This window comes from Cinclus cinclus, chromosome 31, assembly GCF_963662255.1.
Source record: "Cinclus cinclus chromosome 31, bCinCin1.1, whole genome shotgun sequence".
Lineage (NCBI taxonomy): Eukaryota > Metazoa > Chordata > Aves > Passeriformes > Cinclidae > Cinclus > Cinclus cinclus.
The window spans coordinates 2128691-2153690 of record NC_085076.1 but is presented as its reverse complement, the minus strand read 5'-3'; the positions used below and the strand labels follow the sequence as shown (position 1 = coordinate 2153690).

At 46.4% G+C, this 25000-nt stretch overlaps 2 protein-coding genes across 2 annotated transcripts in view; one reads left to right on the top strand and one right to left on the bottom strand.

Moving 5' to 3' along the window:
* CGN (cingulin) overlaps positions 1 to 11341 on the bottom strand; it is a 32150-nt gene extending 20809 nt beyond the window's left edge. The window contains exons 1-2 of the mRNA XM_062511256.1: positions 11317 to 11341; positions 3175 to 3272 (exon numbers count right to left, since the gene is read on the bottom strand). The gene's annotated coding sequence lies outside the window, so the exon portion shown is untranslated. The remainder of the gene's footprint in view (positions 1 to 3174; positions 3273 to 11316) is intronic.
* Positions 11342 to 11607: 266 nt separating this feature from the next.
* Positions 11608 to 21819, top strand: PSMB4 (proteasome 20S subunit beta 4). Its single transcript, XM_062511369.1, has 7 exons — positions 11608 to 11754; positions 12457 to 12663; positions 14719 to 14865; positions 16976 to 17057; positions 17289 to 17405; positions 20589 to 20677; positions 21616 to 21819. Exons 1-7 carry the CDS (start codon positions 11615 to 11617, stop codon positions 21626 to 21628), a joined length of 795 nt encoding a protein of 264 aa, XP_062367353.1. The 5' UTR covers positions 11608 to 11614; the 3' UTR covers positions 21629 to 21819.
* Positions 21820 to 25000: the final 3181 nt, after the last annotated feature.

Genomic DNA, 25000 nt, shown 5'->3' with positions numbered 1-25000 from the left:
TTTCCCGGTTTTTATCCCTATTTTTTTCTCCCTTTTTTTTTTTTTTAAATAGTTTTTTCCCGGTTTTTATCCCGTTTTTTTTTTTTACAATCGTTTTTCCCGGTTTTTATCCCGGTTTTTTTCTCCCTTTTTTTTGCAATCGTTTTTCCCGGTTTTGTTTTCCTCCCATTTTTTTTTGCAATCGTTTTTTCCCGGTTTTTATCCCTATTTTTTTCTCCCGTTTTTTTTTTTAAATAGTTTTTTCCCGTTTTTTTCTCCCGTTTTTTTTTTTTTTGCAATCGTTTTTCGTGATTTTAATCCCATTTTTTTTACCAACCGTTTTCCCCGGTTTTTTTCTCCCGTTTTTTTTTTCCCCGTTTTTTTTGCAATCGTTTTTCCCGGTTTTTATCCTGGTTTTTTTCCCCGTTTTTTTCTCCCTTTTTTTTGCAATCGTTTTTCCCGTTTTTTTCCCCTCGTTTTTTCCCGGTTTTTATCCCGGTTTTTCTTGCAATCGTTTTTTCCCGGTTTTTATCCCTATTTTTTTCTCCCGTTTTTTTTTTTTTAATAGTTTTTTCCCGTTTTTTTCTCCCGTTTTTTTTTTTTGCAATCGTTTTTCCCGGTTTTTTTTCCTCCCATTTTTTTTACAATCGTTTTTCCCGGTTTTTATCCCGGTTTTTTTCTCCCTTTTTTTTGCAATCGTTTTTCCCGGTTTTTATCCTGGTTTTCTCCCCCGTTTTTTTCTCCCATTTTTTTTAAATAGTTTTTTCCCGTTTTTTTCTCCTGGTTTTTTTTTTTTTTTGCAATCGTTTTTTCCCGGTTTTTATCCTGTTTTTTTTCCCCGTTTTTTTCTCCCTTTTTTTTGCAATCGTTTTTTCCCAGTTTTTATCCCGGTTTTTATCCCTATTTGTTTCTCCCGTTTTTTTTTTTAAATAATTTTTCCCGTTTTTTTCTCCCGTTTTTTTTTTTTAAATAATTTTTCCCGTTTTTTTCCCGTTTTTTTTTTTGCAATCGTTTTTCCTGGTTTTAATCCCTTTTTTTTTTTGCAATCGTTTTTCCTGGTTTTAATCCCTTTTTTTTTTTTGCAATCGTTTTTCCCAGTTTTTATCCCGTTTTTTTTTTTTCCCTTTTTTTGCAACCGTTTTTCCCCGGTTTTTATCCTGGTTTTTGCCCCCGTTTTTTTCTCCCTTTTTTTTTTTTTTGCAATCGTTTTTCCTGGTTTTTATCCCGTATTTTCTCCAGGCTTTTTCTCCAGTTTTTTTTTTTTGCAATCGTTTTTCCCGGTTTTTATCCCGTTTTTTTCTCCCGATTTTTTTTTTCGGCGTGTTTTTTTTTTTTTTCCCCCGACCAGTTTTCTGCCTTTTTTTGGTGATTTTTTTTCCCCCACATTTTCCGTCCTGTTTTCCCCTTCCCCCCCCCCCATTTTCCCCCTCTTTTTGAATCATTTTTCATTTTTATTCAGTTTTTATTTTTCACATTTTTTCATCATTTCCCTCCCCATTTTTCCCCTTTTTTTGAATCATTTTTCCCTTTTCTTTCAGTTTTTTTTTCACATTTTTTCATCATTTCCTTCCTGTTTTCCCTTTTTTTCTTCCCCAGTTTTCCCCATTTTTTTTGATGATTTCTGCCCCAATTTTCCCCTTTTTTTTGAATCATTTTTCCAATTTTTTTTCACTTTTTTCCGTATTTTTTTCACAATTTCCATCCTGGTTTCCCCTTTTTTCCCCCCCAGTTTTTCCCATTTTTTTTTGATTTTCCCCACATTTCCCCCCATTTTTTGAATCATTTTCCAATTTTTTTTTCACGTTTTTTCCCGTATTTTTTTCATCATTTCCTTCCTGTTTTCCCCTTTTTCTCCCCCAGTTTTTCCCATTTTTTTGGAAGTTTCCCCTCCCCATTTTCCCCCTTTTTTTGAATCATTTTTCCCATTTTTTTTCATGTTTTTTTTGCACATTTCTTTTGTGGTTTCCTTCCTCAATTTTCCCCTTTTTCCCCCCCAGTTTTCCTCTTGGAATTTTTTCTTGGAATCCTCTTGGGATTTCTTTTTTTTTTCAGGGATTTGGGGATTTATTTTTTTTTTTAGGGATTTGGGGATTTTTTTTAAGGATTTTTGGAGGATTTTTTTGGGATGCTGGGATGGGTCCGGAGTGCCTGGAAAATGCCAAAAAAATTCCCCCAAAATGCCGAAAAAAAAATCTCCAAAAACAAAAATAAAAAAAAAAAATAAATCCCAGCGGGAAGGAGCAGAGCGTGGCTTAGGAATGGGATTCCTGAATTCCCAAATCCCTGAATCCCCAAATCCCGGAATTCCTGAAACTCCAAATCCCTAAATTCCCAAATCCTCAAATCCATGAATTCCCAAATCCCCAAATCCTCGAATTCCTGAATCCCCAAATTCCCCAATCCCCAAATCCACAAATTCCTAAATCCACAAATTCCTGAAACCCCAAATCCACAAATTCCCAAATCCTCAAATCCATGAATTCCCGAATTCCCGAATCCTTGAAATCCCAAATCCCAGGAATCCCAAATCCCGAAATCCCCGAATCCCCAAATCCTGAAATCCCCGAATCCCCAAATTCCCAAATCCTTGGAATTGCAGGGGAAGGATCCCAGGAGAAGAATTCCCAAATCCCCACATTTCCAAATCCTTCAATTCCCAAATCCCCAAATCCTTGGAATCCCAAATCCCCGAATCCCCAAATCCTTGGAATCCCAAACCCCGGAATCCCCAAATCCCTGAATTCCCAAATCCACAAATTCCTGAAACCCCAAATCCCTGAATTCCCAAATGCACAAATCCCCAAATTCCCAAATCCCTGAATCCCCAAATTCCCAAATCCTTGGAATCTGAAATCCCTGGAATTGCAGGGGAAGGATCCCAGGAGAAGAATTCCCAAATCCCCACATTTCCAAATCCTTCAATTCCCAAATCCCCAAATCCTTGGAATCCCAAATCCCGGAATCCCCAAATCCCCAAATCCCTAAATTCCTAAATCCCCAAATCCCTAAATTCCCAAATTCCCAAATCCTTGGAATCCCAAATTCCCTGAATCCCAGGAATCCCAAATCCCAGGAATCCCAACCCCCCTGGAATTGCAGGGGAAGGATCCCGGGAGCAGAATTCCCAAATTCCCAAAATTCCTGAAATTCCCAAATCCTTGGGATCAGGGGTCTTCAGGAAAACCCGGAACCGACCTGAGGCAGGGAGCGGCGCGGGCGGAAAATCGGGAATTGTTCCGGGTGGCCAAAGGGCAGCGGGGGTGGGGCGATCCCGATGGGAATTCCGGGATGACCTTTGGAAGGGGGAGGAGGGGTTGGGATCACCGGGAAGGGCCGGGATCCATCCCAGATTTCAGATCCCTGGATCCGTCCCCGATCCCATAAAAAACCTGGAAAAGCCCTTTTGGGATCTGGATCCATCCCAAATCCCATAAAAACCTGGAAAAGCCCTTTTGGGATCTGGATCCATCCCCGATCCCATAAAAACCTGGAAAAGCCCTTTTGGGATCTGGATCCATCCCCGATCCCATAAAAACCTGGAAAAGCCCTTTTGGGATCTGGATCCATCCCAAATCCTTCCCGGAACAGATGGAAAATCCACGGGGTGGGGGAGGGGGTTGGGATCCATCCCAAAATTCCAGATGGCTCCGGAACCGCCGGGAGCGGGGGAGGGGTGGAAATTCCCAAAATCCGGGAGAGGATTTGGAAATACCCGGAAATTTTGGGAAAAGGTTTTGGATTATTTTTTTTGGTTTTTGGTTTTTTTTTTTTTTTCCCAGAATTTCAGGGATTTGTGTAGGGGGGAAAAAAAAAAAAAAAGAAGGAAAATTGGGAATTTTGGGGCTACAAAAATAGGGGGAAAACGGAGGAAAAATGGGAATTCTAGGGTTAAAAAATGAAGAATTTTTGGGAATTTTGGGGCTGAAAAAAGTGGGAAAAAAGGAGGAAAATTGGGAATTTTGGGGCTAAAATTTGGGGGTAGGGAAGCAGGAAAAGGGGGAATTTTGGGGCTGAAAAAAAATGGGAGAAAAAGGAGGAAAAATGGGAATTTCAGGGTTAAAAATGAAGAATTTTGGGAATTTTGGGGCTAAAAAATGGGGGGGGAAAGCAGGAAAATTGGGAATTTCAGGGTTAAAAAATTGAAGAATTCTGGGAATTTTGGGGCTGAAAAAAATGGGAAAAAAGGAGGAAAATTGGGAATTTTGGAGATAAAAAAATGGGGGGTAAAAAAGCAGGAAAATTGGGAATTTTGGGGCTAAAAAGGAGGGGGAAAGGAGGAAAATTGGGAATTTCAGGGTTAAAAAATTGCAGAATTCTGGGAATTTTGGGGCTGGCCCGGAGCCCGGGAAGCACAAAGAGCTTTTTGTGGATCCGACCCAGAAAAAGTTGTTTTGTAATTCCCTGGGAAAAAAAAAAATCAGGATAAAAACAGAGGGAGAAAAACAGGGAGAAAAAGGAGAAAAAAAAAGGGAAAAAAACGGGAAAATATCAGGGAAAAACGGGGAGGGAAATGGGGGAAAAACGGGGAAAAACGGGGGAAAAACGGGGAAAAATGGGGGGAAAATGGGGGAAAAACGGGGGAAAATGGGAAAAAAATGGGGGAAAAATGGGGGAAAAATGGGGGGAAAATGGGGGGAAAACAGGGGGGAAAAAAGGTGGAAAATGGGGGAAAAAAGAGGGAAAAATGGGAAAAAAAACAGGGGGAAAAGGGAAAAAATGGGGGGAAAAAGAGGAAAAATGGGGGAAAATGGGGAATAAAAAGAGAAAAAAATGGGGAATAAAAAGAGGAAAAAATGGGGGAAAAAGGGAAAAAATACAGGGAAAAAAACGGGGAAAAAAGAGGAAAAAATAGGGAAAATGGGGAAAAAATGGGGAAAAATGGGGAAAAATGGGGAAAATCAAGAAAAAAAAGGGGGGGGGAAACAGGGTGGAAAAGGGGGGAAAAGGGGAAAAGAGGGAAAAAAGAGGGGGGAAAAGGGAAAAAAAAGGAAAAAAAAACAGGGAAAAAAATGGAAAAAAACCAGGGAAAAAAATGTAAAACCAGGGGGAAAACAGGGAAAAAAAACAGGGAAAAAACCGGTTAAAAAATGGGGAAAAAGGGAAAAAAAACAGGGGAAAAAAAAGGGGGGGGGGAAAGGGGGGAAAAAGGGAAAAAAAGAGGGAAAAAAAGGGGGGGGAAGGGAAAAAATGGGGGGAAAAATGGGAAAAAAAGGGAAAAAAAACAGGGAAAAAACAGAGGGAAAAAAAAATAAAAACAGGGAAAAAAACAGGGGGAAACGGAATAATTTTGGGAATAATTTTGGGAATAATTTTGGGAATAATTTTGGGAATAATTTTGGGAATAATTTGAGAAAATTACAACTCCTGCGCCTTTTTCCCATTAAAAATTCCCATTTTTTCCCATTTTCCCATAAAAAATTCCCATTTTTCCCATTAAAAAAATCCCATTTTTTCCCTTTCCTTTTCCCATTAAAAATTCCCCTTTTTTCCCAAAATTTTCCCATTAAAAATTGCCATTTTCCCCCATTTTTCCCATAAAAAAATTCCCATTTTCCCCCCATTTTTCCTATAGAAAATCCCAATTTTTTGCCATAAAAAATTCCCATTTTTCCCATTAAACAAAATTCCCATTTTTTCCCATTTTTCCCATTAAAAATTCCCATTTTTTCCCAAATTTTTCCTATTAAAAAAAATAAATTGGGATCGTTTGGGGAAATTAATTTGGGATCATTAATAAGGAATAATTAATTAGGAATAATTAATTTGGGGTAATTAATTTGGAATAATCAATTAGGAATAATTAATTTGGAATTAATAACTTGGGGTAATTAATTTGGAATTATTAATTTGGAATAAATAATTTGGGGTAATTAATTTTGGGTGATTAACTCAGAATAATTAATTTGGGATAATTAATTTGGGGTGATTAATCTGGGGTAATTAATTTGGGTAATTAATTTGTAATAATTAATTTGAAATAATTAATTTGGGGTAATTAGTTTGGGGTAATTATTTTGGAATAATTAATTTGGAATGATTAATTTAGGGTGATTAACTTGGGATAATTAATTTGTATTAATTAGTTTGGAATAATTAATTTGGAATAATTAATTTGGGGTGATTAATTTGGGATAATTAATTTGGGATAATTAATTTGGGATAATTAATTTGGGGTGATTAATTTGGGGCGATGAGTTTCAGGTAATTAATTAATTAATTTGGGGAAAAATTGGAGAAAATCGATCCCAAAATCCCGGGAAATTGAACCAAATCCTGAAAAATCGATCCCAAAATCCCGGGAAATTGAACCAAATCCTGAAAAATCGATCCCAAATCCTGAAAAATCGATCCCAAAATCCTGAAAAATCGATCCCAAATCCCGGGAAATTGAACCAAATCCTGAAAAATCGATCCCAAAATCCCGGGAAATTGAACCAAATCCTGAAAAATCGATCCCAAATCCTGAAAAATCGATCCCAAAATCCTGAAAAATCGACCCCAAAATCCCGGGAAATTGAACCAAAATCCTGAAAAATCGACCCCAAATCCTGAAAAATCGATCCCAAAATCCCGGGAAATTGAACCAAATCCTGAAAAATCGATCCCAAAATCCCGGGAAATTGAACCAAAATCCTGAAAAATCGATCCCAAAATCCTGAAAAATCGATCCCAAAATCCCGGGAAATTGAACCAAAATCCTGAAAAATCGATCCCAAAATCCCGGGAAATTGAACCAAAATCCTGAAAAATCGATCCCAAAATCCTGAAAAATCGATCCCAAAATCCCGGGAAATTGAACCAAAATCCTGAAAAATCGATCCCGAAATCCCGGGACATCGATCCCAAATCCCGGGAAATCAACACAAATTCCTCAAAATCGATCCCAAATCCCGGGACATCGATCCCAAATCCCGGGAGATTGAACCCAAATCCTGAAAATCGATCCCAAATCCCGGGAAATTGACCCCAAATCCCGGGAAATCGACCCCAAATCCCGGGAAATCGATCCCAAATCCCGGGACACCGACCCCAAATCCCGGGACACCGACCCCAAATCCCGGGAAATCGACCCCAAATCCCGGGACACCGACCCCAAATCCCGGGAAATCGATCCCAAATCCCGGGACACCGACCCCAAATCCCGGGACACCGACCCCAAATCCCGGGACACCGACCCCAAATCCCGGGAAATCGATCCCAAATCCCGGGAGATCGACCCCAAATCCGGGGAAATCGATCCCAAATCCCGGGAAATCGATCCCAAATCCCGGGACACCGACCCCAAATCCCGGGACACCGACCCCAAATCCCGGGACACCGACCCCAAATCCCGGGAAATCGACCCCAAATCCCGGGACACCGACCCCAAATCCCGGGAAATCGATCCCAAATCCCGGGAGATCGACCCCAAATCCGGGGAAATCGATCCCAAATCCCGGGACACCGATCCCAAATCCCGGGACACCGACCCCAAATCCCGGGAGATCGACCCCAAATCCCGGGAGATCGACCCCAAATCCGGGGAAATCGACCCCAAATCAGGGGAAATCGACCCCAAATCCCGGGAGATCGACCCCAAATCCGGGGAAATCGACCCCAAATCCCGGGAAATCGACCCCAAATCCCGGGACACCGACCCCAAATCCCGGGAAATCGACCCCAAATCCCGGGAGATCGACCCCAAATCCCCGGAAATCGACCCCAAATCCCGTTAGACCGACCCCAAATCCCGGGACACCGACCCCAAATCCCGGGAAATCGACCCCAAATCCCGGGACACCGACCCCAAATCCCGGGACACCGACCCCAAATCCCGGGAAATCGATCCCAAATCCCGGGACACCGACCCCAAATCCCGGGACACCGACCCCAAATCCCGGGAAATCGATCCCAAATCCCGGGACACCGACCCCAAATCCCGGGACACCGACCCCAAATCCCGGGAAATCGATCCCAAATCCCGGGACACCGACCCCAAATCCCAAAAGCCGCCCCCCCCCCTCGCACCGGCGGCCCCAGCGCCGGGATCCGGTTTCGGTTTCCCGGGAAATGGAGCCCTGGAACCGGAGCTGTGGGGATAGAATTCCATGGGTGGGGATAACTGGGAATGATCCCCTTAACTGGGATAACTGGGAATGATCCCGGTGCCCTTAACTGGGATAACTGGGAATGATCCCCTTAACTGGGAATGACTGGGAATGATCCCGGTGCCCTTAACTGGGATAACTGGGAATGATCCCCTTAACTGGGAATGACTGGGAATGATCCCGGTGCCCTTAACTGGGATAACTGGGAATGATCCCCTTAACTGGGATAACTGGGAATGATCCCGGTGCCCTTAACTGGGATAACTGGGAATGATCCCCTTAACTGGGATAACTGGGAATGATCCTGGTGCCCTTAACTGGGATTGACTGGGAATGATCCCCTTAACTGGGATAACTGGGAATGATCCCCTTAACTGGGATAACTGGGAATGATCCCGGTGCCCTTAACTGGGATAACTGGGAATGATCCCCTTAACTGGGATAACTGGGAATGATCCTGGTGCCCTTAACTGGGATTGACTGGGAATGATCCCGTTAACTGGGAGTGACTGGGAATGACCCCGTTAACTGGGAGTGACTGGGAATGATCCCATTAACTGGGATAACTGGGAATGATCCCGTTAACTGGGAGTGACTGGGAATGATCCCATTAACTGGGATAACTGGGAATGATCCCGTTAACTGGGAGTGACTGGGAATGACCCCGTTAACTGGGAGTGACTGGGAATGATCCCATTAACTGGGATAACTGGGAATGATCCCGTTAACTGGGAGTGACTGGGAATGACCCCGTTAACTGGGAGTGACTGGGAATGACCCCGTTAACTGGGAGTGACTGGGAATGATCCCGATCCCATTGATTGGGATAACTGGGAACGATCCCAATCCCGTTATTTGGGATAACTGGGAATGATCCCGTTAACTGGGAATGACCCCGTTAATTGGGAATGATCCCATTAACTGGGATAACTGGGAATGATCCCATTGACTGGGAATGACTGGGAATGACCCCGTTAACTGGGATAACTGGGAATGATCCCATTAACTGGGATAACTGGGAATGACCCCGTTAACTGGGAATGACTGGGAATGATCCCATTAACTGGGATAACTGGGAATGATCCCGTTAACTGGGAATGACTGGGAATGATCCCGTTAAATGGGATGACTGGGAATGATCCCATTGACTGGGAATGACTGGGAATGATCCCGTTAACTGGGAATGACTGGGAATGATCCCATTAACTGGGATAACTGGGAATGATCCCATTGACTGGGAATGACTGGGAATGACCCCGTTAACTGGGAATGACTGGGAATGATCCCGATCCCATTGATTGGGATAACTGGGAACGATCCCAATCCCGTTATTTGGGATAACTGGGAACGATCCCGATCCCTGGACCCCGAAATCCCTGCGGGCTTTGGGGTCGCTCTGGGTTTTCCCTGAATTCCATTCCGGATTTCATCCCAAAATTCTCCACCCCGAGGAATTCCATCCCCAATTCCCCATCCCTGAGGAATTCATCCCGATCCCAAATTTTTCCCACCCCTCCCCTCCGGGAATTCCCTCCCTGACCCCAAAAAAAGCCGCCGGGGGGAGGGGGGGGGGGGAAGGCAAAACCCCAAACCCTGCCCACGGGAAAGGGAATTCCGAGGGAATCGAAAAAAGAAATTCCGATCCCAAACCGGTCTGACCGGTCTGGGAACGCCCGGAGCGATCCCAGAAAACCCCGCCCCGAGAAAATGGGGACAAAGGGGACAAAATTCCTGCGGATTTGGGATTCCCTGCGTTTGGGATCCATCCCATAAAACCCGCAACAAAAAAGGGGACAAAATTCCTGCGGATTTGGGATTCCCTGGATTTGGGATCCTCTGGATCCTCCCCTAAAAGGGATATTGGGACCTTGCCCGGTGTCCCCAGTGTCCCCAAATCCCCAAATCCCCTGTCCCCAAACCCCTGTCCCCAGTGTCCCCAAATCCCCAAACCCCTGTCCCCAAACCCCTGTCCCCAGTGTCCCCAAATCCCTGTCCCCAAACCCCTGTCCCCAAATCCCCAAATCCCCTGTCCCCAAATCCCCAAATCCCCAAACCCCTGTCCCCAGTGTCCCCAAACCCCCAAATCCCCTGTCCCCAAACCCCTGTCCCCAAATCCCCAAATCCCTGTCCCCAAACCCCTGTCCCCAGTGTCCCCAAATCCCCAAATCCCTGTCCCCAAACCCCTGTCCCTGTCCCCAAACCCCTGTCCCCAAATCCCCAAACCCCTGTCCCCACTGTCTCCCCTGTCCCCAAATCCCTCCCCAGTGTCCCCAAACCCCCGTCCCTGTCCCCAAACCCCCGTCCCTGTCCCCAAACCCCCGTCCCTGTCCCCAGCGCTCTCTCCGCCGCTGCCGTGCCCTGGCCGGTGGCACCAACACCCTCAGCGTTCCACGAGCGCCCTGCCCGGTGCCACCGGCGCCATCTCCGGTGTCACCAACACCCCGGCCCGTGTCCCCGGTCCCACTCCCGGTGTCCCCGGTCCCACTCCCGGGGTCCCCGGTCCCATTCCCGCTGTCCCCGGTCCCATTCCCGGTATCCCCGGTCCCACTCCCGGTGTCCCCGGTCCCATTCCCGCTGTCCCCAGTCCCATTCCCGCTGTCCCCGGCTCCATTCCCGGGGTCCCCGGTCCCACTCCCGGGGTCCCCGGTCCCATTCCCGGTATCCCCGGTCCCACTCCCGGTGTCCCCGGTCCCATTCCCGGTGTCCCCGGTCCCATTCCCGCTGTCCCCGGTCCCACTCCCGGTGTCCCCGGTCCCATTCCCGCTGTCCCCGGCTCCATTCCCGGGGTCCCCGGTCCCATTCCCGCTGTCCCCGGTCCCATTCCCGGTGTCCCCGGCTCCACTCCCGGTGTCCCCGGCTCCACTCCCGGTGTCTCCGGTCCCATTCCCGGTATCCCTGGCTCCATTCCCGCTGTCCCCGGTCCCACTCCCGGTGTCCCCGGTCCCATTCCCGGCGTCCCTGGCTCCATTCCCGCTGTCCCCGGTCCCATTCCCGCTGTCCCCGGTCCCATTCTCGGCGTCTCTGGCTCCATTCCCGGTGTCCCCGGTCCCACTCCCGGTGTCCCCGGTCCCATTCCCGGCGTCCCTGGCTCCATTCCCGCTGTCCCCGGTCCCATTCCCGGGGTCCCCGGTCCCACTCCCGGTGTCCCCGGTCCCACTCCCGGTGTCCCCGGTCCCATTCCCGCTGTCCCCGGTCCCATTCCCGGTGTCCCCGGTCCCATTCCCAGTGTCCCCAGGTACCCCGCACTCACCGCCCGCTCCCGCCGCAGTCGCCGCAACCTGTTACCTTCGCCCAAGCCCCGCCCCTCGCACCTTATAGGTCACTGCACCTCCAACCCCGCCCACATGGGCGTAACATCACATTCAAACCCCGCCCACCGCCCCACAGCCGCCACGTCACGTGTCCCCGCCGCCATTTTGAAAAGGGCACCGCGCCCTTGCCGCGATTTCCGCCACTCTCAAGATGGCGGGTAAACCACGCCCACTCCCTTACGGTGGCTGGGAGTGGCCGCGCTTCCTCTGCGCAGGCGCAATCGCGGCGTGACTAAGATGGAGGTCGGGGCGGCTCCGCCGCCGTTTTGGGCCGGGGGTCCGGCCCCAGGACAAACGTACATCCCGAGGGCTCTGGGACAGACAGACATCCCCCCGGGAACCGGCACCGGCACCGCGCTGCCCGCCGGCCGCACCCTGTGAGGGCAACGCGGGACGGCGGGAAGGCCTGAGGGGGGTGGGGGATGGGGCTCTGAGGGTGAGGGGGGAACTGGGGAAACTGGTGGGGGGGAACTGGGGAAGGTGGGGGGGGAAACGGGGGCTGAAACTGGGGAAGGATGGGGGGAAACTGGGGAGATTGGCGGGAAGATTGGGGGGGAAATTTGGGGGGGGAATAACTGGGGAGACTACGGGGGAAAGTGGGGGGGGAAATGGGGACACTGAGCGGGAGAACTGGGGGATACTGGGGGATTTGGGGAGGGTCCCTGAGGGCTAAATGGAGGCAAATTGGGATCCAAACTGGAGTAGCTGGGATCCCAACCTGGGAGCCAAACTGGTGTAACTGGGATCCCAAACTGCTTTAACCAGGATCCAAACTGGTGTAACTGGGATCCCAAACTAGGAACCAAGTGGTGGTGTAACTGGGATCCAAACTGGGACCCACATCGGATCTAAACTGGGACCCAAATTGATGTAACCGGGACCCTAACTGGTGTAACTGGGATCCCAAACCGGGACCCAAATTAGTGAAAACAGGACCCAGACTGGTTAAACTGGGATCCCAAACTGGGACCGAAACTAGTGTAACTGGGATCCAAATTGGGACCCACATGGGATCCAAACGGGGAGCCAAACCCGTGTAACCGGGACCCAAACTGGTGTAACTGGGATATCGTTCGCAGGAACCCGATGGTGACCGGAACCTCGGTGCTGGGGCTGCGTTTCTCGGGGGGCGTGATGTTGGCGGCGGACACCGTGGGTTCCTACGGATCCCTGGCGCGTTTCCGGGGGATCTCGCGCCTGCTCAAGGTCAACGACTCCACCGTGCTCGGAGCCTCGGGGGACCTGGCGGATTTCCAGCACCTGCGGCAGCTCCTGGAGCAGATGGTGTAAGATTCCCCGGGGTTCCCCGTCCCGACGTCCCGCAGGAATTCCGGAATTCCAGCCGCTATAGGGCCCCGGAGTTCCCGTCCCGAAATCTCGCGGGAATTCCGGAAGTCTCGTCACGGTAGAGCCCCGGAGTTCCCGCCCTGAAATCTCGCGGGAATTTCCGGAAGTCTCGTCACGGTAGAGCCCCGGAGTTCCCGCCCTGAAATCTCGCGGGAGTTCCGGAATTCTCGTCACGGCGTAATCTCGGAGTTCCCGTCTTGAAGTCTCGCGAGAGTTCCAGAAATCCCAGTGTACTCCCGGAATTCTGGAGTTCCCATCCCAAAATTCCTCGGGAATTCCCATCCCAATATTCTCCTGGAATTCTGGAGTTCCCATCCCGGAATTTCCAGGTGGTTTCAGGGAATTCCTCATTGCCAAAATCCCTCAGGAATTCTGGAATTCCCCATCCCAGAATCGGGGATTGATTCCTGGGAATTGCCCATCCCAAAATCCCAGATTGGTTTTTGTTTGTCGAGCATGAATCCCCAAAATTCCAGGTGATCCACCGCCAAATTCCAGGGCATTTTTTATGTACCAATCCCTGAATTCCATGATCCCAAATCTTGGAATTCCTGGAGCATAAATCCCGGAGTTCCTTGAGCTCCAATCCCTGAATTTCCTCGAATCCCTTGACCTCCGATCCCCGAATTCCCTGGAATTCCCTTCACCTCCAATTCCCGAATTCCCTGAAATTCCCTTGACCTCCAATCCATGAATTCCCTGAAATTCCTTTGACCTCCGATCCCCAAATCCCCCGAAATTCCCTTGACCTCCAATCCCCGAATTCCCTGAAATTCCCTTGACCTCCGATCCCCGAATTCCCCGAAATTCCCTTGACCTCCAATCCCCGAATTCCCCGAAATTCCCTTGACCTCCAATCCCTGAATTTCCCACCCTTTCCATCCCCAAATCCCGCCGCGTTTTCCCGACGCCCGATTCCCGCCGCCGTTTTTTTTTTGTTTGTTTTTGGGGTTTTTTTTGTCTTTTTTTTTTTGTTTTTTTTTTTTTCTTTTTTCTTTTTCCTTGCCCTTTCCGATCCCTGAATTCCCTGGAATTCCCTTGACCTCCAGTCCCCCAATTCCCTGGAATTCCCTTCACCTCCAATCCCCGAATTCCCCGAAATTCCCTTGACCTCCAATCCCTGAATTCCCTGGAATTCCCTTGACCTCCAATTCCCGAATTCCCCAAAATTCCCTTGACCTCCAATCCCCGAATTCCCCAAAATTCCTTTGACCTCCAATCCCCGAATTCCCTGGAATTCCCTTGACCTCCAATTCCTGAATTCCCCAAAATTCCCTTGACCTCGGATTCCCGAATTCCCCAAAATTCCCTTGACCTCGGATTCCCGAATTCCCCGAAATTCCCTTGACCTCGGATTCCCGAATTCCCCAAAATTCCCTTGACCTCCAATCCCCGAATTCCCCAAAATTCCTTTGACCTCCAATCCCCGAATTCCCTGGAATTCCCTTGACCTCCAATCCCCGAATTCCCTGGAATTCCCTTGACCTCCAATTCCCGAATTCCCCAAAATTCCCTTGACCTTGGATTCCCGAATTCCCCAAAATTCCCTTGACCTCAGATTCCCGAATTCCCTGAAATTCCCTTGACCTCGGATTCCCGAATTCCCTGAAATTCCCTTGACCTCGGATTCCCGAATTCCCTGAAATTCCCTTGACCTCAGATTCCCGAATTCCCTGAAATTCCCTTGACCTCGGATTCCCGAATTCCCTGAAATTCCCTTGACCTCGGATTCCCGAATTCCCTGAAATTCCCTTGACCTCCAATCCGTGAAATCCCTGGAATTCCCTTGACCTCCAATCCATGAATTCCCCGAAATTCCCTTGACCTCCAATCCCCAAATTTCCCACCCTTTCCATCCCCAAATCCCGCCGCGTTTTTTTTTTTTTTGTTTGTTTGTTTTTGGCGTTTTTTTTTTTTTTTGTCTTTTTTTGTTCTTTTTTTTTTTTTTTTTTTTCCTTGCCCCATTCCGATCCCGGAATTCCTTGGAATTTCAGGATCGACGAGGAGCTGCTGGGGGACGGGCACAGCTACAGCCCCCGAGCTCTGCACTCGTGGCTCACCCGGGTCCTCTACAACCGGCGCTCCAAGATCAATCCCCTCTGGAACACCGTGCTCATCGCCGGCGTCGACGGCGGGGACAGGTCAGGAACCCGGCTCCCGAAATTCCTGGGAATTCCTGCTCCTTCCCGGGGGAATTCCTGCTTTTTTTGGGGAATTCCTGCTCCTTCCCGGGGGAAATTCCTGCTTTCTTCGGGGAATTCCTGGGTTTTTTTTGGGAAATTCCTGCTCCTTCCTGGGGGAAATTCCTGCTTTCTTCGGGGAATTCCTGGGTTTTTTTGGGAAATTCCTGCTCCTTCCTGGGGGAATTTCTGCTCCTTCCCGGGGAATTCCTGCTCCTTCCAGAGGGAATTTTTGCTCCTTCCCAGGGAATTCCTGCTCCTTCCTGGGGTAATTCCTGCTCCTTCCCGGGGGAATTCCTGCTCCTTCCAGGGGGAATTTCTGCTTTTTTGGGGGAATTCCTGCTTTTTTTGGGGAATTCCTGCTCCTTCCCGGGGAATTCCTGCTTTTTTTGGGAAATTCCTGCTCCTTCCCAGGGAATTCCTGCTCCTTCCCGGGAGAAATTCCTGCTCCTTCCCGGGGGAAATTCCTGCTCCTTCCCAGGGAATTCCTGCTCCTTCCCGGGGGAATTCCTGCTCCTTCCTAGGGGAAATTCCTGCTTTTTTTGGGGAATTCCTGCTCCTTCCTAGGGGAAATTCCTGCTTTTTTTGGGGAATTCCTGCTCCTTCCCGGGGGAATTCCTGCTCCTTCCAGGGGGAATTCCTGCTCCTTCCCGGGGGAATTCCTGCTCCTTCCAGGGGGAATTTCTGCTTTTTTGGGGGAATTCCTGCTTTTTTTGGGGAATTCCTGCTCCTTCCCGGGGAATTCCTGCTTTTTTTGGGAAATTCCTGCTCCTTCCCAGGGAATTCCTGCTCCTTCCCGGGGGAAATTCCTGCTCCTTCCCAGGGAATTCCTGCTCCTTCCCGGGGGAATTCCTGCTCCTTCCTAGGGGAAATTCCTGCTTTTTTTGGGGAATTCCTGCTCCTTCCCGGGGGAATTCCTGCTCCTTCCAGGGGGAATTCCTGCTCCTTCCTAGGGGAAATTCCTGCTTTTTTTGGGAAATTCCTGCTCCTTCCCGGGGGAAATTCCTGCTTTCTTCGGGGAATTCCTGGGTTTTTTTGGGAAATTCCTGCTCCTTCCTGGGGGAATTTCTGCTCCTTCCCAGGGAATTCCTGCTCCTTCCCGGGGGAATTCCTGCTCCTTCCCGGGGGAATTCCTGCTTTTTTGGGGGAATTCCTGCTTTTTTTGGGGAATTCCTGCTCCTTCCCGGGGAATTCCTGCTTTTTTTGGGAAATTCCTGCTCCTTCCCAGGGAATTCCTGCTCCTTCCCGGGGGAATTCCTGCTCCTTCCTAGGGGAAATTCCTGCTTTTTTTGGGGAATTCCTGCTCCTTCCCGGGGGAAATTCCTGCTTTTTTTGGGGAATTCCTGCTCCTTCCCGGGGGAATTCCTGCTTTTTTTGGGGAAATTCCTGCTCCTTCCCAGGGGAAATTCCTGCTCCTTCCCGGGGGAAATTCCTGCTTTCTTCGGGGAATTCCTGCTTTTTTTGGGAATTCCTGCTCCTTCCCGGGGAAATTCCTGCTTTTTTTGGGAAATTCCTGCTCCTTCCCAGGGGAATTCCTGCTTTTTCTGGGAAATTCCTGCTTTTTTTTGTGGAAATTCCTGCTCCTTCCCGGGAAAATTCCGGTTTTTCTGGGGTGGAATTTCTTCTTTATTTTTTTTTTCAGGGAAATTCCTGGAAATTCCTGCTTTTTCCTGGGAAAATTCCTGCTCCTTCCCGGGGAAATTCCTCATTTTTACCTGAGGAAATTCCTGCTTTTTCTGCGGGAGGGAATTTCCTCCTTTTTCCCAGAAAATTCCTGCACCTTCCTGTGAAAATTCCAACTTTTTCCTGGGGAAAATCTTGCTCTTTCCTGGGGAAAATTCCTCCTTTTTCTTGGGAAAATTCCAGCTTTTTTTTTTTTTTTTGTTTTTGTTTTGTTTTGTTTTTTTGAGGGGGAATTTCTGTGTTTTCCTCGGGAAATTCCTTTTTGTCCTCGGGAAATTCCTGCTTTTTTTTTTTTTTTTTTTGGGGCGGGGGGGGCGGAAATTTCCACCTTTTTTCCCAAAACAATTCCTGCTCCTTCCTCAAGGAAATTCCCATTTTTCCCCCGCAGTTTCCTGGGATACGTGGACATGCTGGGCGTGGCCTACGAGGCTCCATCCTTGGCCACGGGATTCGGGGCTTACCTGGCCCAGGTGAGTCCAGCCTCGTCCCCTTTTTTTTTTTTTTTTTTTTTTTTGGGATTCCTAATTAAAACTGTAATTAACAATTACGTTTTTTTTAATCAACCGGCCCGGATTTCGTCAACGGGGTTTTCCGCACGGGGAGGGGGGAATCGATGGGATCGGATGTGGGTTGGTGAAGGGGTCGATTAATTGATGAGATAATTAATTAAGGAATTAATTGGGCGTTAATTGCCCGCGCAGCCGCTGCTGAGGGCGGAGCTGGAGCGGGAGCGGCTCCCGACGAGGGAGGAGGCGCGGGAGCTGCTGGAGCGATGTCTGAGGGTGCTCTACTACAGGGACGCTCGTTCCTTTAACAGGGTTTGTATCCCAAATCCATCCCAATCCATGGGATCCATCCCAAATCCATGGGATCCATCCAAACCCATCCCAAACCCATCCACATCCATCCCAAATCCATCCCAAATCCATGGGATCCATCCCAAATCCATCCCAATCCATGGGATCCATCCAAACCCATCCCAAACCCATCCACATCCATCCCAAATCCATGGGATCCATCCCAAATCCATGGGATCCATCCAAACCCATCCCAAACCCATCCACATCCATCCCAAATCCATCCCAAACCCATCCACATCCATCCCAAATCCATGGGATCCATCCCAAATCCATGGGATCCATCCAAACCCATCCCAAACCCATCCACATCCATCCCAAATCCATCCCAAATCCATGGGATCCATCCCAAACCCATGGGATCCATCCAAACCCATCCCAAACCCATGGGATCTATCCCAAATCCATCCAAATCCATGGGATCCATCCAAATCCATCCCAAATCCATGGGATCCATCCCAAATCCATCCAAATCCATGGGATCCATCCAAATCCATCCCAAACCCATCCACATCCATCCCAAATCCATCCCAACCCATCCAAATCCATCCCAAATCCATGGGATCCATCCCAAACCCATGGGATCCATCCCAAATCCATCCAAATCCATGGGATCCATCCAAACCCATCCCAAACCCATCCACATCCATCCCAAATCCATCCCAAACCCATCCCAAACCCATCCAAATCCATCCCAAACCATCCCAAATCCATGGGATCCATCCCAAATCCATGGGATCCATCCAAACCCATCCCAAACCCATCCACATCCATCCCAAATCCATCCCAACCCATCCAAATCCATCCCAAATCCATGGGATCCATCCCAAACCCATGGGATCCATCCCAAATCCATCCAAATCCATGGGATCCATCCAAACCCATCCCAAACCCATCCACATCCATCCCAAATCCATCCCAACCCATCCAAATCCATCCCAAATCCATGGGATCCATCCCAAACCCATGGGATCCATCCCAAATCCATCCAAATCCATGGGATCCATCCAAACCCATCCCAAACCCATCCACATCCATCCCAAATCCATCCCAACCCATCCAAATCCATCCCAAACCCATGGGATCCATCCCAAATCCATGGGATCCATCCAAACCCATCCACATCCATCCCAAATCCATCCCAAATCCATGGGATCCATCCAAATCCATGGGATCCATCCAAACCCATCCCAAACCCATCCACATCCATCCCAAATCCATCCCAACCCATCCAAATCCATCCCAAACCCATGGGATCCATCCCAAATCCATCCCAAATCCATGGGATCCATCCCAAATCCATCCCAAACCCATGGGATCCATCCCAAATCCATGGGATCCATCCAAACCCATCCACATCCATCCCAAATCCATCCCAAATCCATGGGATCCATCCCAAATCCATCCAAATCCATGGGATCCATCCCAAATCCATGGGATCCATCCAAACCCATCCCAAACCCATCCACATCCATCCCAAATCCATCCCAACCCATCCAAATCCATCCCAAATCCATGGGATCCATCCCAAATCCATCCAAATCCATGGGATCCATCCCAAATCCATGGGATCCATCCAAACCCATCCCAAACCCATCCACATCCATCCCAAATCCATCCCAACCCATCCAAATCCATCCCAAATCCATGGGATCCATCCCAAATCCATCCAAATCCATGGGATCCATCCCAAATCCATGGGATCCATCCAAACCCATCCCAAACCCATGGGATCTATCCCAAATCCATCCAAACCCATCCAAATCCATCCAAATCCATCCCAAATCCATGGGATCCATCCCAAACCCATGGGATCCATCCCAAATCCATCCAAATCCATGGGATCCATCCCAAATCCATGGGATCCATCCAAACCCATCCCAAACCCATGGGATCTATCCCAAATCCATCCAAACCCATCCAAATCCATCCAAATCCATCCCAAATCCATGGGATCCATCCCAAACCCATGGGATCCATCCCAAATCCATCCAAATCCATGGGATCCATCCCAAATCCATGGGATCCATCCAAACCCATCCCAAACCCATCCACATCCATCCCAAATCCATCCCAACCCATCCAAATCCATCCCAAATCCATGGGATCCATCCCAAATCCATCCAAATCCATGGGATCCATCCCAAATCCATGGGATCCATCCAAACCCATCCCAAACCCATGGGATCTATCCCAAATCCATCCAAACCCATCCAAATCCATCCAAATCCATCCCAAATCCATGGGATCCATCCCAAACCCATCCAAATCCATCCCAAATCCATGGGATCCATCCCAAACCCATCCCAAACCCATCCCAAACCCATCCCAAATCCATCCCAAATCCATGGGATCCATCCCAAATCCATCCCAAACCCACAGGATCCATTCCAAACCCATCCCAGATCCATCCCAAACCCACCGGATCCGTCCCAAACCAAATTCCAGGATTTTTCCTCCTTGAATTCCCAGGACATTTTCTTTGGAATTCAGTTTCTGGAATTGGGGAATTCCTTAAGGTTTTTTTTTTTTCCCTGCAAAATTCTGGGTGCGGGTTGAGGAATTCCAGGATTGAAGAATTCCGGGATTGAGGGATTCCAGGACTGAGGAATTCTGGGATTGAGAAATTTCAGGACTGAGGAATTCCAGGATTGAGGGATTCTGGGATTGAAGAATCCAAGGACTGAGGAATTCCAGGATTCAGGAATTCCGGGACTGAGGAATCCTGTGAATCAGGAATTCCGGGATTGAGGAATTCTGGGATTGAGGAATTCCGGGATTGAAGAATCCCAGGACTGAGGAATTCCAGGACTGAGGAATCCTGTGAATCAGGAATTCTGGGACTGAGGAATCCTGTGAATGAGGAATTTCAGGACTGAGGAATTCCAGGATTTAGGAATTCCAGGACTGAGGAATCCTGTGAATCAGGAATTCCGGGATTGAGGAATTCCGGGATTGAAGAATCCAAGGACTGAGGAATTCCAGGATTCAGGAATTCCAGGACTGGGGAATTTTGGGATTGAGGAATCCCAAGACCGAGGAATTCCAGGACTGAGGAATTCTGTGAATGAGGAATTTCAGGACTGAGGAATTCCGGGATTGCGGAATTCCGGGATTGAGGAATTCCGTGTTTTCCCCCCGCAGTACGAGGTCGCCGTGGTGACGGAGAAGGGGGTGGAGCTCGAGGGGCCCCAGACCCTGGAGGCCAACTGGGACATCGCCCACCTGGTCAGGTAAAAATTCCATGGGAAAATTCCGGGATCTGGGAATTCCGGGACGTTTTGGGACCTTGCCCACGTGGTCAGGTGATTCCCTGACCTGGAATTCCGGGATCTGGGGATTCTGGGACATCCAGGGACACATCCAGGTGTTCCAAGGGGTATCCAGGAGCACATCCAGGTGTTCTTGGGGCACTTCCGGGTGTTCCAGGTGATACCCAGGGGCACATCCAGATGTTCTGGGGCTATCCAGGTGTTCTAAGGGGTCATCCAGGTGTTCCAGGTGATACCCAGGTGTGCTCTCCAGATGTTCTGGGTATATCCAGGTGTTCTGAGGCACATCCAGATGTTCTGCCTCTATTCGGGCGTTCTTGGGGCGCATCCAGGTGTTCCAGGTGTGCTCTCCAGATGTTCTGGGTGTATCCAGATGTTCCTGGGACACATCCAGGTGTGAGATCCAGGTGTTGTGGGGCATATCCAGGTGTTCCCAGTGACATCCAGGTGTTCTGGGGACACATCCAGGTGTGCTCTCCAGATGTTCTGGGGACACATCCAGGTGTTCTGGGGCGTATCCAGGTGTTCCCAGTGACATCCAGGTGTTCCGGGGACACATCCAGGTGTGCTCTCCAGATGTTCTGGGTGTATCCAGGTGTTCCTGGGACACATCCAGGTGTGAGATCCAGATGTTGTGGGGCTGTCCAGGTGTTCTGGGTGTATCCAGATGTTCTGGGGACACATCCAGGTGTTCTGGGGCATATCCAGGTGTTCCCAGTGACATCCAGGTGTGCTCTCCAGATGTTCTGGGTTTATCCCGATGTGCCCGGGACCCACCCAGGTGTGAGACCCAGGTGTTCCTGGGGCTGTCCAGGTGTTACCCAGGTGATATCCAGGTGTTCCAGATGTTCCCCCCGCCCCCCCTAACCCGTGTTTTTCTCCCCCCCATTTCTCCCCAGAGGTTTCGAGTGATCTCCGCGAGCTGCTCCGAACTCCTCGAATTTCCCGTTTTTTATCCCAAAAAAAAAAAAAAAATTTTTTTTTTTTCCTTCCCCTCCCCCCCCCCCCCCCTTCCCTTTCCCGCTCCTCCGGAACGGAAAAATTCGATTTTTTTTTTTTTTTTCCTCTCTTTTTTTGGGGAATAAAATCCGTAATTCCGAACCCATCGCGTGCTCGTTCTTTGGGAATCCTCCAAAAAAAAAAAAAAAAAAAAAAAAAAAAGTGGGGGGGGGGAAAAAAAAAAAAGGGAATGATCCCAAAAAAAAAAAAATAAAATTTGGGGGAATTTTCAGGTTTCAAATCCCTGGGGTTTGGGGTTTTTTTTGTTTTTTTTGTTTTTTTTTTTTTATTTAAACCAAAATCGGGGAATTTTTGGAGGTGGGAAAAGCAGTTTTGGGGATGGAGTTTGGGAATTTCAGGGGTTGCGATTTGGGAATTCTCAAAAAAAAAAAAAAAATTTGGGAATTCTCCCCAAAATTTCCAATAAAATATTGGAATATTGCAATAAAGATAAGGGAATTTTTTGGCTGAAATTATGGAATATTGCATTAAAATCTTGGGATATTTCACCAAAATCCTGAAATTTCCCTAAAATCTTGGAATATTTTAATAAAATTTTGGAATATTTCCCTAAAATCTTGGGATATTTCTCTAAAATCTTGGAATATTTTAATAAAATTTTGGAATATTTCCCTAAAATCTTGGGATATTTCTCTAAAATCTTGGAATATTTTAATAAAATTTTGGAATTTTTCAATAAAACCTTGGAATATTTCACCAAAATCCTGGAATATTTCCCTAAAATCTTGGAATATTTCAATAAAATCTTGGAATATTTCAATAAAATTTTGGAATATTTCCCTAAAATCTTGGAATATTTCAATAAAATCTTGGAATATTTCAATAAAATTTTGGAATATTTCCCTAAAATCTTTGAATATTTCTTTAAAATCTTGGAATATTTTAATTAAATCTTGGATTTTTTTTTCACTAAAATTTTGGAATATTTCCCTAAATTCTTGGAACTTCACTAAATTCTTGGAGTATTTCATTAAAATCTTGGAATATTTTAATAAAACCTTGGAATATTTCACTAAAATCTTGGAATATTTTAATGGAATTTTTCACTAAACTTTCGGAATATTTCACCAAAATCCTGGAATATTTCATTAAAATCTTGGAATGCGTCCCTAAATTCTTGGAATTTTTCGAATAAAATCTTGGAATATTTCACCAAAATATTGGAAACTTCCACTAAAAAAATTTAAATTTTCCCCCTCCCGACACCCAACATTCCTCCAGCAGAATTTTCCCAAATTTTTCTTTAATAAAAAAAAAAAACAAAAAAAAAAAAAAAAACAGGAATTCTCCACGGGACAAAAGAAAAAAAAAAAATTAATTCTGATCCTTTAGAATTAATTTAATTTGGGATTTTTCCACCCAAACCCCGCGGGAATGAAGGAAATTTTTTTATTTTTTATTGTTTTTGTTTTTTTTTTTTTTTTTCCACAATAAAAACACCATTTATTTATAAATCCATTTCCCTGGTTTTATTCCACGTTTTCCACTCCTGTACAATTCCAAACTGATCCATAATTTTTTTTTTTTAATTTTTTTTTAAATTTTATTTCGAAACTTTTTTTTTTTGTAATTTTTTATTATTATTATTATTATTATTATTATTTTTCCCTGTTTTTCTTCGGGAAAAACAAACAAACAAACAAACAAACAAAAAAAAAAAAAAACTCCACAAATCCTATGGAAAAACAGGTGCCTCTGGAATTTGGGAATTCCGAGAAATTTTATTGTTTAAAATTAAAAAAACATTTTTTTTTTTTTTTTCCCCAAAAATCATGCAAATTCCGGTAAAAAATCGGAGCTGGCAGTGAAAAAAATCAACCCAAAAAAAAAAAAATTTTTTTTTTGGTTTTTTTTTTTTTTCTTTTTGTTTTTTTTTTTTTTTTTTTTTTTTTGCCGAATTTTTTTTTTTTTTTTTTTTTCCCCAGATTTTTTTTTTCCGGGTTTTTCGTCACAGTTTTAGTCCCAAATCCCGGATTTTTCCCATCCTAAGGAAGGTGAACTTTTCCAGGGTTTTTATTTTAAAAATAAAATTAATTAATTAACACTCCAAAAATGGGGGAAATCCAAGGAAAAAAAAAAAAGGAAAAATTGGGGTTTTTTTTCTGCTCCTCCAGCAGGATTTTTTAAATTTTATTTTGGTTTTTTTTTTTTTTTTCGGGGAGGGGGAGGTGTGGAAAATCGGGGGAAAAAAAAATCGATGTTGGGGGGAAAAAAATTCCAACAAAATTCCTGATTTTCATTACAAAATAATAATAAAAAAAAAAAAAAAACCAAAATAAGCAAAATTTTGGCGGCCAAGCCGAAGGAATTTTTCTGCAAAAAACGAATTTTTGGGGATGAATTCCCATGGGGGGGGGGGCAAAAAAACCAAAAAAAAAAAAAAAAAATTTCCAAAAAATACAAGAAAAATTCCCAGAATTTTGGGAAAATTTTTTTTTTCCCAGTTTTGTTTTTTCATGTTTTGTCCGAATTTAAAGAAAAAACAAACAAACAAAAAAAAAACCCCAATAAAATTAAAAAGTCGCGAAAATCTTCCCGAAAAAATCGGCGGAAACGGCGAATCCGGAATTGTCCCAAAAAAAAAAATAAAAATAAATAAAAAATCCGCTGGGAATTGGGAATTTTTTTGTGTTCTGAAAATTGGGAATTGTCCGTGGATTTAGGGGCACAAAAATTGGGAATGTTCTGGAGTTTTGAGGGCAGAAATTGGGAATTTTTCCTTGAATTTTTGTTGTCAAAAATTGGGAATTTTCCTTGAATTTCTGGGGCCAAAAAAACTGGAATTTTCCTTCCATTTTTGGGGCCAAAAATTGGGCATTTCCTCGAATTTCTAGGGCCAAAAAAATCTGGAGTTCTCCTTGAATTTTTTGGAGTCAAAAAAAGTGGGAATTTCCTTGAATTCCTGGGACCAAAAAAAATTTGGAATATCCTTGAATTTTACGGCCAAAAAAACAAGTGGGAATTTCATTCCGTGGCCAAAAATAGGGAATTTTAATTTAATTTTTTGGTCAAAAAATTGGGAACATCCTTGAAATTTTTGGGGCCAAAAATCGGGAACATCGTTGAATTTCTGGGGCCAAAAAACCCCAGGGAATATCCTTGAATTTTTGGGCTAAAATTTGGGACTATCCTTCAAAAAATTGGGAATTTCCTTGAATTTCCAGGCCCAAGGAAAAAAAAAAAAAATTAAATTAAATCAGGAATATCCTTGAGTTTTGGGGGCCAAAAGTTTTGGAATATCCCTGAATTTCTGGGAGGAAAAAA